Source organism: Sebastes fasciatus, chromosome 2 (genome assembly GCF_043250625.1).
Source record: "Sebastes fasciatus isolate fSebFas1 chromosome 2, fSebFas1.pri, whole genome shotgun sequence".
NCBI classification, from domain to species: domain Eukaryota; kingdom Metazoa; phylum Chordata; class Actinopteri; order Perciformes; family Sebastidae; genus Sebastes; species Sebastes fasciatus.
The window spans coordinates 10691670-10706727 of NC_133796.1; the positions used below are offsets into that span (position 1 = coordinate 10691670).

Genomic DNA, 15058 nt, shown 5'->3' on the forward strand with positions numbered 1-15058 from the left:
CTGTGTTTTGATATGATGCTCTCATTTTAATGTTCTGATGAAGAACAGTTTTACAGAACCTGCTGCATTTCTGACAAACATGTGTCAAGATTTCTAAGGAGCATGTTACTTTTTTTTGCATGACTGAGCTGTGTGTATGTGAGCGTGTGTGCGTGTGAGTGGTTGTTATCCACATGTCTGTGAATTCACACAATAGTCTGACTACCACTACTATATTTGTTGTTGTACATACTGTAGACCTGTGTATATTTGTTGTAAAATAGTAGCTCCATCATGACTTGAATAAAGCTGAGGGCTTATGATCCATTTTTCTGGTTATTAATTGATGCAGAATGTGGAATGAATACATAAAAAAAGTTATACACTTATATGAATGTGAGAGTTTCAGATTGGACATTAAGAAATACGAGAGTTAAATGAGAAGATTATTACTATATATGCGTTAAAGGTGCTCTGTACGATATCCAGAGCATTAGTTCTGGGCCGCCGTTATGCACTGGTCTCATACGGCGGTTACAGCTCATAACACCGTCCCGACCGACGGCACCGTCGTGGAACCATAGCACCCACCCTGTTCCCTCTCATTTTAACACTGTTAGCTCTGTCAGCAGTGTTGCCGTTGTTTTCACTGTTAGCGCTATTAGCACCGTCAGCCACGAGCCGCCTGCTCAGCCAGCAGTCGCCATGTTGAGAACTGTGCAGAGGCAACAGAAACACTCCCAATCTCACATTTGGCACCGTTAAGTAACCTATAGAGATAGGACCAGCAGCCCGTTAAAGGGCTAAAGCCCGTTCAAGTTCCATAAAGGCTGGAAAAAAGGGAAACAGCAATCCTAGGACATTGAAAATGTTTAAACTTGAGAGAAATAACAAAGAACTGGAGTTGGTGAGTTTGTTCAGTCAAAGGCTGCTGAGGTGAACACAAAAACACACAAAGGCACTCTCCCACAGACACGGTCTGTGGGTCTGTTAGCTTACAGCTACTTCTGTACAGGTGGTAGGCCTTCGTTGCCTGTTTTTAGGGCTAATAAACGGTCCAGTGGTCAAGTCACGCTTCACTTTCTGTCTGAACAAACCTCAAAGCTCACCAATTAACACATTATATTATTTATATATTTGATTAATCTGCACGTGGGTTGCATGCTGGACTATTGGCTGAGCACATAACTTGTTTATTTTTGGACAGAAAAGGCTAGCTGTTTCTCCCTGTTTCCCATTTTTTGTGCTAAGAAATGGTATCGACTTCCTCATCTTATTCTTGGTAAGAAAGAGAATACATTTTTTGAACTATTCCTTTTGATGTGATCCGACAACTTTAAATATGTATAATGTAGACTTTGAAATAAAATCACTGAGGAAGTCATGACTTCACTGTGGTGCTAACGAGATGTAAAGATGTCGGGGCGGATTAAGCAGAAAACATTCAAAATTTCCTCTTAAAAAAAAGCTTAACATACTCTCAAAGTAAAATACACCAGGATTATTTTCAGTGAAAAAGTCACGAATACTGGGAAGTTTAAAAATATGTTGCATTAGTGGACAGAGTAAGCACTGTATGTGACTTTTCTAACGCTGACAGAGGAACAATGAGATTTTTGTTTTGTTCTTTGATGAAATTACGACAGAGTATTAGGGCCACATTGAGGAAAAAAAAAATCGGAGATTTCGAGAATAAAGTCATAACTTTACGAGAAAAAAAAGTCCGAAATTTTACTTGTTATTTTAAAGGGGAAATAGAGCAGCAGGCAGCCTGTGTGAAAATGAGGAACGTGGAGCATCTTGTGAAGTTATACTTTAGGATAGGTTTCACAAATAAGGAAATATTTAATCTTTGGCACATTATCATCAGTATCAGGATCTTGAAAAGATTGTGCAAGAAACTGCGTTTATTCCGAAGAGAGAACCACATGGACCGATAAATGTATGACTTTATTCTCGAAATATTATGACTTTATTCTCGTATTCTCTCCGATTTTTCCCCCCTCAATGTTGCCCTAATATTCCATCGTATGAAACAAGTATTTAAAAAAATTTAATTATATTTAATCATTTCAGTTTGTCAAGACAAATCTGAATCTTCTGCTCATCTCTGGCTCTGAAACAGTGTTGACCTCAGATTGATTTCTAGAAACATGACATATTTCCGGCCTGATAGCAGTGAGTGGGGAGCTGAATATAACTGTTCCCATGTCAGTGGCAGCTGTGTGTCGAGGGGGTGTAGCTGGGGAGGGCTTGTAAAAACATGGCAGCGCACAAGTGTGAGCAAGTGCCGGTAGTAGGAGGATGTGTTTACTCTGGCTGAGGTGTGAAAGACACTCTGCTGATGTGTCCACCAGGTCTATCTGGATGTCAAACTAGAGGAACAGAAGACATGCTGGAACTAATGATTATAATATCATCGAGTGTGACTAAAGTGAGATTTGGCTGATTAACGTAACTTAGATTTAGGTTTCTACCGTTCTCTCTGGAATTACAGAATATTATCAGCTTTTACACCAAGTCAACACTGAGTTCCTGCTCCCTACATCCTGTTTCAATAATTTAATTTATTTCAATTCATTCTGTTGAATTTTATTATGTTATGTAATGTGAATGTCACTCTCTTACAATTAGAGGAAATTTACTGTCCACCTCTGGATGACCCCTCCAGTTCCAGCTATGTTTCACACCTAAGGTGCAGAATGTATCCCCCTCACCTGCCACCTCACACACACACATACACACACACAGAGACAAACACACACACTGAAGCTTTCAACATCCCTAATATTACCACACAAGTTTAAGATAAAACTTGTCACACTAAACTTACGTTTTATTTCTATTAGACGGTGTTGAATGGGACGCAGTCCCCATTCATACACACTTACATTAAAGGTACTATATGTAACAATTTACATGTATTAATCACTTTGTATTTCCATTGTGTGAACAGATTGTAACTTAAAAACTGAGACATTCCCTTTTTCTCAGTTGCCTATAACAGCCTGTGGACGGATTTTCTATTTAAAGGACTCGGGATGGTTTTGCTTCGTAATGTTAGCTGATGAAGTAATTTGCAAATGGCAAGCTAGTTAGTATCATGGAGACTGGTCATTAACGGTGATATATGATTGTAATGTAATGTCATGTCACTATTTTGGCCGATGCCCAGGATGAATGCTTGCGCCGATGGAGTGCGAGCACGAGAAAAAGGATGCTGACTGCAGTACACTTAACGGCATTAAAAACAAGGACTTTCTAAAAGTTACATATAGTCCCTTTAAGTACGTAAATCTTGTTGATTATATTCATCGGTTTTATCCTTCTAATAATAATAAACTGTGGCGTTCTAGAGAGACGAAGTCACGCCCCTTCCGGTGGACCCCATGGGACCTTATTTCGTGAAAAAATATGAACGGTAGTCAACGGAGAAAGATAAAAAAAAATTTGATCCCATATGAATTGCGCCATGAATCACACATATGATGTTTGTCAATTTAAAACATAGTTTTTCAAGTCAAGAAAGTCTCAGTTTGTCGTAGTGTCATTTAGGTTTGTGTGAAACTGCTCAGTGAACTACATCTCACGTCTCGCACAACATACGTCACCAACATAGCTAGCTAAGTAAGCTATGACCACGCACATATCTAACGTTATCTTACCTGACGTATTTTATCCAGCGACTCCTGATGTTTTTATCAGTCGGGAAGTGAAAGAACGAGCGAGACCCGTTGCTGGTGTGAGTACATCCCTGTACGAAACACACAGACATCGTAGCTTCAGCGATAGAGACGTCACTTACGTGACTTTTGGGTGTGAAGTCTTTCTAATTATGTCTTATACTTCAACAGTTTTACAACAAACTGCGTCTTTCTTGACTTGCAAAAGGAGATGAAACACCATTGTTGTAAAATACGTTCCCTCATTTGGTGTTTTGTTGATGGCGGTGGTGCTAAAATCTGTCATAGATGCTCATTTGGGTTGTGATCTGGTGACTGTGAGGGTTGTAGCATTTTGATTCAGAACATTTTCATATCAAATCATCCAGTGAGCCCTTTTGTATGGAAGCATTTTCATTTTTTGTGTTTTCATTTATTCATTTTCTTTTTGTTCAATTAGCCCAATTATAAGATCTGGACCCATTGTGTGGTCTTGACATCTGACCGCGGCATTAACCAAAGCAGCATGGTCCAACAAATTATTCCTCTGCACTGTGATTATGATCTCTTTGTCTTTGTTTACCGTGGTGCCAACGCAATGTTCCCACAAAAATCATTAAAATGATATCTAATTTGATTTAATTCCAAGCAGAGGGAGCACACTGGAGGTCGTGGTGGGGTTGCTGTAGTCGGGAGGTCCAGACAGGTGGCAGGCAGCCCAGCAGACTCAGAGCCTGCTGTGGGTGTACGTCCACCCAGAGGTGCCAAACTCCCAGCCAGGCTCCCACAGCCTCACCTTGGTGGTCAGGGTGACTGGCAGGGTCGCACCGCGGGTTCAACCCCGGTTCACCCTGCCCTCAGCCTGACACAGCACCCATCTTAGTTTGTTTAGTGTGTCATATAGTTGATTCAGTTCATATTATACACTTTACACACCTCACCACGTCTCATTATTCAACCTGTTTTTCATTATTTAGGCTCCCTGGAGCTGGCAGGGCTTCAGTGCTCCGTTCAAAGGAAATAAAAGGGGCTTTTAGCTGAATGACACCCTCGATAAACACCACACAAATCCACATTTTGGATTTGCATTGGTGCTGATCAGTTCTCCATCAGGGACAATAAAACCTTTATACCGAGCAAACCACAAAATGCCGATTCATGGAAACTGAACTGAGAAAAATTAGAACTGGTCACTGTGTTGAATAGGGATGGGATTTATGACAGGTTTCATGTTATGATGATTTAACAAACAACATAGATTAATAAATAACAGATAAAGTGCCCTATAGGTCAAAAAGGCCCGGATGCAATCAGTCTGAATGGTGAAAACAGTCAAAAACATAAACATACTAACTCAGCATTCACTCAGACATGTTGCTTTTTTAAGGAAGAATTATACACTTGAGCATGTGGTTATATATATATTACATTTTTAAAAGTCAAAATACCTCTAATGTGTTCTGATTTGACAAACCAAACAGCAAAGTCCAATATGTCAAAGTATCGCAATGTGCTTTAATACTGGGCTGTAAAGCAACAAAAAGGTGTGATCTCTTGAAAGTTACATAATTATTTCTGAATCAACATGCATCGCTCTTCTTAAAAAGATCCGATGCTGAAACCCAAACGTGAAGAAAACACGGGGGAAAGACGGGATGACGAGGGGACAGAGAGAGAGGTAAGCAGTGACAGTGTTTTCCAGCATTCCCGGTTCTCACAGCTGAGGTGTGAAGTGACGCCTCCAGACTCATCAGTTCTCATCAGTGTGAAACCATCACACCTCTGCTTTAACTGGATAATACAGGTCATTATGCTTCATTAAATGTATTTACATTTACATTTTAGTCATGTAGGACATATAGGTGTCCATTCAGAAGCAGATACAACAGGAGCAGCATGAAGAAGAAGCTTCACTTCTAATATCAAGATGAATAAAGTGAAGGATCAGAGATCAGAGCCTGACTTGCTGCGACTATAAAATGATCATGTTGGTGAGAAGTGGTGGGATATAAAGTGAAGGAGATCAAGAGGAGGGCAGAGCACACTGATGTCAGTGTCAAGGTTGGAGTGAGGTGAGGTGAGGAGGACGAAGCAAGAGAAGGGAGATTCAGCATCATCTCTGCTCTCCTAACTTCTAACATACAGACATGATGATATAAATTTAACCCCAGCAGTTTCAGTGTTTTACGTTGCCCGTTTACGCATGTCTCAATATGTAAGACCAATAAACTCCCTCACCCAGTCATCATGTCTCCATCTACAAACTGTTTAAACAGCCACACACCGGCCATAACATTATTTATATCACACCAATCATGTCCATGCAGTTTGCCGTATGTTGGCAGCTCATTTCCAGAATTATTAATCACTCCAGAGATGAAAATTGTGAAAGAAAACTCATTCAGAGAGAGACATACTACATGTCTACAGTAGTCTTGGATAAAAATGTTAACTCTAGACCATCTCGGTAATGGTCATTTTTATTGTAATTATTCATTTATAATACTACAGCATGGTTAGTTACCCACAGGTGAATGTATTTACTATCTGTCTTTCAAGCTTATTTGCGAAATTATCAGTGGTGGAAGAAATACTGAGACACTTTACTGAAGTAAAAGTAGCAGTACCACAATGTAAAAATACTCTGTTACAAGTAAAAGTCCTGCATTCAAAAGTATATTTAAGTTAACGTACAAAAGTATTATCAGCAAAATGTCCGAAAGTAAAAATAGTCAGTATTATGCTAAATGTCTGCAAAATGCTCTTTTCAGATCGCTATATTTTTGTGTATATCATATCCTGGTATTATTAGTATTGTTGATGCATTAAGCAGAATTGTAATGTTTTAATTGGTTGAGATGGAGCTGATTTTAACTTCTTTCTACACTGTTGACTAGTTTAATCTTTAAAAGCAATGTTTCATATTTTAATAATAATAATTTCACAAGTTGATCATGACCCCCCACCCCGACCCTGAATATGATAAACTGTTACAGATAATGGATGGATGGATCATATGTTTGTATGTTCTAGCAGTCAGATAAATGTAGTTTATTAGGAGAGATTATGTGATTGCTTGATAATATGTATTTGTTGGTAATCACTCTCAAATCCTTATTGAGTTTATATCTTATCAGAGGGTTTCATTTGAGACATAATCAAGTGATGTTTATATTTGGTCACAAGTTGGACACACTACTGAATCTCACTTTAATGGTCCCTTCTTCTATCCAGGTATGATACAATAAATAGTGTATTGTTTTTGTAGTGTATGGCTTCTTCACACTTTCCTATTATGTTGAGCAGCTCGCTGAAAAGTGTCTGTCGCTTTAGTGTTAAAAAGTGAATGCTGGAGAAATGAGATGATTCAAAACAAACCGGGTCCCTTAAACATGTGTAAAATGCATCTGGGTTGCAGCAGGCACAGGCAAACCCCGAAAAGCAAAAACTGTTTATTGTTTTGAGCAGGAGTCAAAATTCACACTTCCACTCCTGTAGCTGAGTTTTCCCAGACACAGAGGAGAGGGAGAGGCATGAGACCAGGTCCCAGTGGCTCTCTCTGCTTTAGACAGTGACGGTTTGTGAGAATCTGCAGAGGTGTCACTTCACACCTCCGTGGCCTGGCCTGGCCTGGACTTATAAAAACCAGTGCAACGGAGCTGAGCAGCATTCACAACCTTCTAGTCTCTCCAGTCAGACCACAGAGTCCCTCCGACACAACATGGATACCTCTGTGCTCAACTACGGCCTGCAGTACCAGTGGTGCTCCGACACGGACCTCTCCAGCATCTCCTCTTCAGAGACCCTCTCCCCCGTTCTCTCTATGGACTCCAGCCTCTCTCCGTCCTACCAGCAGCTGCCACAGTCCACTCCTAAGACCGGATACTCCCAGACCCTCAAGTCCTGCTCCCTGTCCGGACGCGGCCGGAAGACGGGCCGAGGCACCCGGATGCGCAGCAAGCAGAGGGAGAGCGCCAGCGAGAAGGAGAAGATGAGGATGAGGGATCTGACCAAGGCCCTGCATCACCTCAGGTCCTACCTGCCGCCCTCCGTGGCCCCCGCCGGACAGACCCTGACCAAGATAGAGACCCTGCGTCTCACCATCCGCTACATCTCCTACCTGTCGGCCCAGCTGGGCCTCAGCGAGGAGGCGCTGTTTCAGAGGAAGGAGCAAGGAGACACCTCGGCCAGCGACACCTCCTCGCCAGACATCCTCAGCTACTTCCAGCACGGCTCCATGGGAGAACAGGAGGCCCAGCTGCAGCACCAGAGCCTGAACCAGAGTCTGTACCCAGCCCAGTGTCACAGCCAGAGCCCTGTGCTGCATTCCGGGAGCTGTAGTTTTGGAGTGGATCAGTACAGCAGGCAGTACTTTGAAGCTCCTCAGGGAGACATGAGCATGGATGGCATGCTGCAGTCAGCAACACAGCCCTGCTGTCAGGTACGTCGACATTTACTCATTATTCATAATTCTCTCTATATATAGAAACTGCACATCTTGCATCTTTTTTGAAATAAAAGTACAAAATGCTAATCAAATTTCCTGTTGATTGTTTTGATACAGATGTGCGGCAACGACTTCTGCATGCCGCTAGTTCCCAGAGAGTATTGGGGTTAAACATCATCATCATCATCATCATCATCATCCAACAACAGACACAAACTACTCCTCTGTTTGTACTGCCTCACTGTGAAACGACTAATTTATTTTAAATATATATGCTATTCTACATTTTATTTTTATTTTATTTATTTTGTTAAAATGTTCCATGTAAATATTGATATGTCTAACTACTATTTTTATATCTCTTTATACCACTATTTATAATAAAATATTAATGAAATATTGCCTTGTGTTTTGTCATCATTCGAAGCCTTGTTCCCATGATGCAGTTCAGTTCACTTTACTTTGTGGTAAGGCCTGTTGAAGGAGGCTGGGACACGGGCGGACACGGGGGTCTTGGGGCATGGGGGTATAACACGTGCGCAGTGTAACTGAAGCTGCAGTCGTGCGTTGCGATTGGCTCAATTTCGGCAAGTGCAGACCAGATTTTACTCTGCATGTGTTGTTACCCCAAAGATATTATGACACGTTGATGAAGCGTGACCCAGCCTCCTTCAATAGGCCTTGCCTTGTGGTTGTACTGGTTGGCTCCCAGTTTGTAGGTGAATGTGAGGCTGGACAGGATGGAGCTCAGGGAAGAAAGCTACAGAGCGCCCTCTGCTGGTCAAGAAGGCACACTGGCACCCCACAACACCAGCAGAGGCTCTAATCTGGATGAAAACTTCACTGTTTTCAGTGATGGCTCTCAGTGGGAACATAAAAAAACACAAATAGACACTAAAAAAGTTGTAAAAGTAAAAGTGTATTATAAAGAATGGGTTTTAATGTGGCTATAATTGATATTTTTACTATAACAATGTATCAAATGACAATGTAAAGTGCGAAAGGGGTGAAAGTGGCCGCAGCAGGCAGCTGTTTTCAGTGAAAAAAGCTCTAAAAACCCAAATGTACACCACCTGCTCAGCACCAAACAGCAGACAGACACAGTTAGTAACTATAGCTGGTGAACATAGTGAAGCATTTAGCAGCTAAAGAGTCAGATGTTTCCCTCAGGAGTTTTTAAAGACCAATAACAGAACTGAAAGAGAGTAAATATTGGACTCACATCCATCAGGTGGACAGAAACACAACTAAACTGTTTGCTAACAAGTTCATCATATCAACCTAAAAGGTGATATCACAAGGTTGTGTTCAGGATTTGTTTCTGATGTGCACAAGTGGCCTAAAAAACATTTTAGTACTGAAAAAAAGCCACAACTGCATAACATGTCACAACAGCAGCTTTAAGATTGCTGTAATCAAACCTCCCTTGCTTCCAATGTTTGCGATGTGGAGCAAAAATGTATTACAAAGTTTATCTGAAGCTAATATGAGGTTTTATTAGTCTGAGTTAGACAAATCAAGTGGAAATCTTCCAAAGTTACAGTATATAAAGTACAAAATTCCCTCTGTTTGTTAGTTTACTTCCACTGCAGCTCAACAAGGAAACACAAAGAGGGATTTCATACCAAGGAGATTATAACTCAGACTGCTGAGGACTCAGATAAACTTTTGAATAAATGTTTTTGCACAGGAGGAATGATTATATATTTATATGGGCACCAGACAGACTATCCCTCCGTTCACCACTTTATCTGAACGTATCATATATATATATTCTGTATTGTTACAGCTACAGTATGTTTACACACTGATATTCAAACACTAAATAATCTGCACCATTTAATCACATGGAAATATTCGAGTTGTCCTAACTGTTGGGAAACGTACCGTGAAGCTCAGTCTGATTCTGTGATCATGTGTTGAATCTCATCACAGCCCTCTGAGACCAAGATAAGTTTCTCCAAAGGGGACAATAAAGGATTTATTTTACCTTAGCTGTCTCGCTCCCTCAGGGCTTCCTGTTAAACCATCTCATAAAGACAATATGCCAGCTAATACTTTCCTTAAAAATAAGGAAATATTCACATTTCCCTACAAATTTCACAGCAAACATTTTGAGTTGTCACACAGCAGCAGGAGAAGCACAGGTGATGCTAATAACATTAACGATGGCTCCATGAACCTGAAACAGCTGAATGAAAATCAGACATCATTAATTCTATTATTTACAACTGCTTTACTACAGCGACATGTCAACATCTCTTCAGTGGAAAAAAAAAGCGTCTTTGGTGTCTTTAGAAACTATAAGTTCTGTGAGTTTTTCTTAAAAAAAAGCAAGTTTGAAAAGACTTAAACTTAAAATGGAAAACACATAAAAACAATAAATACATTTATTTTAGAAAATAATTCCTATGACACAACTAGTTGAAAATATATTATATTATATTGTGTTATATTATGTTATATTATATTATATTATATTTTATTATATTATGTCATATTGTGTTATATTATATTATATTGTATTGTATTGTATTGTATTATATTATATTATGTTATATTATATTATATTATATTATATTATGTTATATTATATTATATTATATTATTTTATATTACATTATATTATATTATATTATATAACAAATTCATGTTTTGTGCAAGATTGTCTGTGAAATGTCTGTGTGTATGTTAATATGTTCCCATATCCAGTAGGAGATAACACAATTATTAAAAACAACTGAATTAATTTTACAGCAGATTATGCATGCTGTAAATGTAACAGGCAAAGGTAATATGACAGAGAAGATATACATAAGTGAATATTACTGGAACGGCATAATAGTCTAACTTTATTAATATAGCACATTTAAAAACAACCGAAGTGCTGAACAGTCACAAAATACAAATGAATACAAAGCAAACAACAATAAAAACAGAGAAAAACAATAAACACAATGTGCATAGGTAACACAAATACCTTAAACACGGGATCAAGCAACATTACCAGTTGGGAGCAACAGAGACACAAGCCCCCTCCAGAAACATGATATTAATTTCCTCTCACGGTCTGAAGCATGTGAGAAGTGAGAAGTATTCTGAGGTTTGTTCCACAGCAGACCAGAGATCAGCCTCTGCCACAGCTTATCTAGTTTATTTAGTGTATCTTTGTAAATGGGGCTCTGCAAACACGGAGAGGTCCTTGGCACCGCTAAGTCTAGACTAAGATAGAAGATCCTGCCTGCTCTTCCCTTCTTTCTCTCACCTACGGACCTAATGACCTGCCAGAGCCAACAGAGAGCCCTTTAATATTCATAGAGGAGTGTGTGGATCTGCATAGCAGGCAGGAGAATTAGGCCCGAGTGTTTAGTTTGCCACATACCTGCAGTCCATTTGATATGCAAGCAGCAAACAAAGCCTAATATACTCACTTAGGTCTTTCATCACAGAAAAGCTAATAAACTCTGTGGCCTAAAAGGGGTTTGGGATGAAAGGGTTAGCACCGCCGTGCTGATTATTCACTCATTACATGTGAGTAAACACCGTCAGGGCTTAATGTGGATTAAGAGAAGACAGATCCTCTCTATCTTCAGCCTTGGGAGGGAGAGAAGAAGGCTGACAGCTGGGGAAAACTCTGTTTATAATGGGAAATGATATTCAGCTAATAGTTTATCATTCAAAACAAATAGAATGGCAGATGTTGTTTACACAAAAATATACATAACTAAAAGGAAATTAAATCAAAAACTGAAAGGATCCCACCTGTAAAAGCTTCAAACTTTAATCAACCAAAGTCTAAAGTGCTAGAATTAGTTGTAATACGTGCTGTCAGTCATTTTATATAAAGAGTGTCACTCTTTATCAGATGATAGATATTTGAGTTTTGAGTTTTTAAAAAGTAATCTACATGTCTGTAGGAGGAACATGACAATTTGATTTGACAAAAACAGATTTCTTATACTGGGAACAGTAATATAAATGTTGAGTTGTTGTTTCTTGTGTAATATCATGTCACATAATGATGTGGGGGGGTCAAAGGTCACTGTGGGAACTATAGTCACTGGGTCAGCTGTCAGGTCTGGTGTCACCTCACACGCTCTCCAACTCAAGACAAATAATAAAAACTAAACCCGCCTCAGCAAAATCAGTTTAGAAATGTTGATTTTCAGATGTTTTAATGTCCCATCCTTGCTTCAGATGTTTTTCCTTAATTCAGATGACTGTTTTTGTTGCATAACTGAGGTGGCGGGGAGCTGTGCGAGACTGGTTCACACGTCCAGCTCATTAGGTTTCACCTCCGCTGCAGAGCAGGAGTCAAATGTGACGCGGCGGTTTGTGGGAACACTGCTCGGGACTCAGATCCACGGTCGACACCTGACCACCAAATCCACAGAAATATCAGAGAGAATCCAGTGATGTATTGATACCTTAAAAAATAATAATAATAATAAAACAAACTATTCCGCCACATGAAATTAACTATGTGAATGAATGGAAGTTATGATTATGCTTATTATTTTTGCAGCATAAACCTGCCAACCTTAAATACATTTCACTGCTGCCAAAACTATAGCATGTTGTGTATTTAAGTGTATTAAATCATCTTTCTGTTGTTTCAAATGAAAGAATCTGAGAAGAAAAAACAGAAAACTGCACCAATATTTACTAAATGAGTTGACATAAATGTATATTTGTATGCATCAGTTTGTGAACCAGAAACAATATTTAGTCAGTGTCAGTAATATATATCATATATACAGTATATATCAGTAATATCAGTAGTAAGAGACGCTGCATGGTCATTTTTATTTGACAAAAAATAAAAAATGATGCTGAAAAATATTTCCTAGACTAGAGCAAAACATCTGCAAAGGCTTCTGATAACATAAATATAGAAATATGACCAGTAAGTAATATATATATAAAGTTGCAAAGTAAATAAGCAATAGAAGATTGACAACATGACGCTTATTGTCTTCATATACAGTACACAAAGAATTATAACTCCTCTTAACTCCTCACTAATTTGCTCTTCTAAAACCCCTCTGCCACCAATCTTAGCTATTATTGACAACACTTCTCTCCAATATCATAATTCTTCAATCACAGAGGCATTAACTGAGTTGTTGAAACTGAAGATTATACGTTATTTAACCAGGTCCCATTGAGGTCGGACATCTCTTTTGCGAGGTAGACCAATAGCCAGGACAGGATGGAACTGAACTGTGTCTTTTATTAGGTTTAATCTCGGTGCGATCCCTCAGATATAAAGTGTGTTATTAGTTATTGGTTGTGCATATCCTTGCTGTGTGGATCAGGCTTCCCAGGCCAGTGAGGCCTACTGCTGTCCAAACAGGACGAGGTGTAAACTCCTCACACTTCACAGCTGCCCCGGCACACTTTTCCAGCCTGACCTTGTAGGGGACACCAGGGCAGAGAGACACAGCGGCACTAATGAAATGTAAAACTGCTATTTAACTTCTTTAAATGTATATAGACTTATAGTTACGGGGCTTGTTCTTTCATTCAATTGGCCATTCATTTAAAAAAAAAAAAAAAAAAGAAAGTGGATTATTGGACATTTTTGGTAGCAAATCTTTTAGCTGCTTCAAGTCACAGCCCATGATACTCCAGCTTTCTAATTTTAAAAAATCCTCATGTTCAGAGTCAGACCCGTGACCCAGGTACAAATCCTGTCATGGCAGGGTTATGTTCCCAGGCTGCAGGAGCGTATAGTGTGATTTTGTCTACTTCGTGATGCCCGTGCGAGCTGCCAGGTCACACCTTTATCCTGGAGCTGGCATCTTTCCCATGGGACCCCCTGGCCTAGGTGTCAGCCCTACTCCCAGAGCTTCTCAGGACCAGAGGTGGCTTCCGGAGGTGCAACCTCGCACCTCCCACCACATATATGGAGCAGCCTCCCTGGTCCTCCTCACTATCCTCTGCCTGCCTCACCAGCAACACACTGACAGCTCACCGCTCAGGGAAAAGCTTACAACCACAACTACGACCACACTAGCAGCTATGGAGATGTCCTACTGTTCTCCTCTCCAGCTCCAGGACAACACTTTCCTGTTTGACTGCGAGTCCCTCGTGCTGGACAAGTCTTGCGGTCCTCTGGCCTACGATCCAGCCTCGGACCCGGGTTACTTCAGCGCTGGCAGCAGCCTGTCCCCCACCTCTTCTGTGGACTCCTTCTGCTTCTCCCCCACCTCCCTCCAGGCTGCCGGGAACGAACAAAACCCTTTGGACTGTTTTGTCTTCAAAAGCCCGGCAGTGCCTCGTCTTACCCACGAGACACAGCCTCTGCCCAGCAGCAGATCCTCCACAACCACCTCCTCCACCACCACCACAAAGAAATCCAGATCCAGGTATCCGGGGATGAAGCGCTCGACAGCCAGCGAGAGAGAGAAGCTGAGGATGAGGGATCTGACCAAGGCCCTGCAACACGTCAGGACATACCTGCCACCCTCGGTGGTGCCAGCCGGACAGACCCTGACTAAGATCGAGACGCTGCGCCTCACCATCCGTTACATCTCCTACCTGTCGGCCCAGCTGGGTCTCAGCGAGGAGGTGCTGGAGCAGAGATCCTCAGAGTTTGTGGGGCAGCCCCAAAACCTCAGCCAGTTCCTGGGTCAGCCGACAGCCAGCTACATCCCACAAGAATCAAACTGTAACACCACGAGCACAGCCCAGCTGGCCTCTCTAGAGCCCTCATATCAGGTATGTTCAGATCATGGTCAGACAATTACACACATTTAAAAGTGAATTTGCTTTACTATGACCTTGTGTTACAATTGAATGAGTGCATAACCAAAATCTTGTTTTCTGTTGTCAGGTCTCAAGTGGAGTTTGCTTCACCAGCGAGCAGTACTGGATGCCACAGCAGCAACTTCAAAACGCCGCCTTCTCTGGACAGTGCTGAGATATATGACCATCAGTCCACTCAACTATTTTCATTGCAACAATG

The 15058-nt window shown here is 40.7% G+C and overlaps 2 protein-coding genes across 2 annotated transcripts; both read left to right on the forward strand.

Annotated features, from left to right (window-relative positions):
• Positions 1–7029: 7029 nt before the first annotated feature.
• LOC141761966 (uncharacterized) lies at positions 7030–8423 on the forward strand. The gene is made up of 2 exons (XM_074625668.1): positions 7030–8082; positions 8206–8423. Exons 1-2 carry the CDS (start codon positions 7363–7365, stop codon positions 8257–8259), a joined length of 774 nt encoding a protein of 257 aa, XP_074481769.1. The 5' UTR covers positions 7030–7362; the 3' UTR covers positions 8260–8423.
• A 5689-nt stretch (positions 8424–14112) lies between these two features.
• mespaa (mesoderm posterior aa) lies at positions 14113–15013 on the forward strand. The gene is made up of 2 exons (XM_074624960.1): positions 14113–14811; positions 14927–15013. The coding sequence occupies exons 1-2, from the start codon at positions 14113–14115 to the stop codon at positions 15011–15013; spliced, it is 786 nt and encodes a 261-aa protein (XP_074481061.1).
• The last annotated feature ends 45 nt before the right edge of the window (positions 15014–15058 follow it).

Bases quoted from the DNA above. Each gene is read 5' to 3' on its own strand.
- LOC141761966 (XM_074625668.1), top strand. From the start codon at position 7,363: ATGGATACCTCTGTGCTCAACTACGGCCTGCAGTACCAGTGGTGCTCC. The intron at 8,083-8,205 runs GTACGTCGACAT...GTTTTGATACAG, and splicing joins CAACACAGCCCTGCTGTCAG to ATGTGCGGCAACGACTTCTG.
- mespaa (XM_074624960.1), top strand. From the start codon at position 14,113: ATGGAGATGTCCTACTGTTCTCCTCTCCAGCTCCAGGACAACACTTTC. The intron at 14,812-14,926 runs GTATGTTCAGAT...TTCTGTTGTCAG, and splicing joins CTCTAGAGCCCTCATATCAG to GTCTCAAGTGGAGTTTGCTT.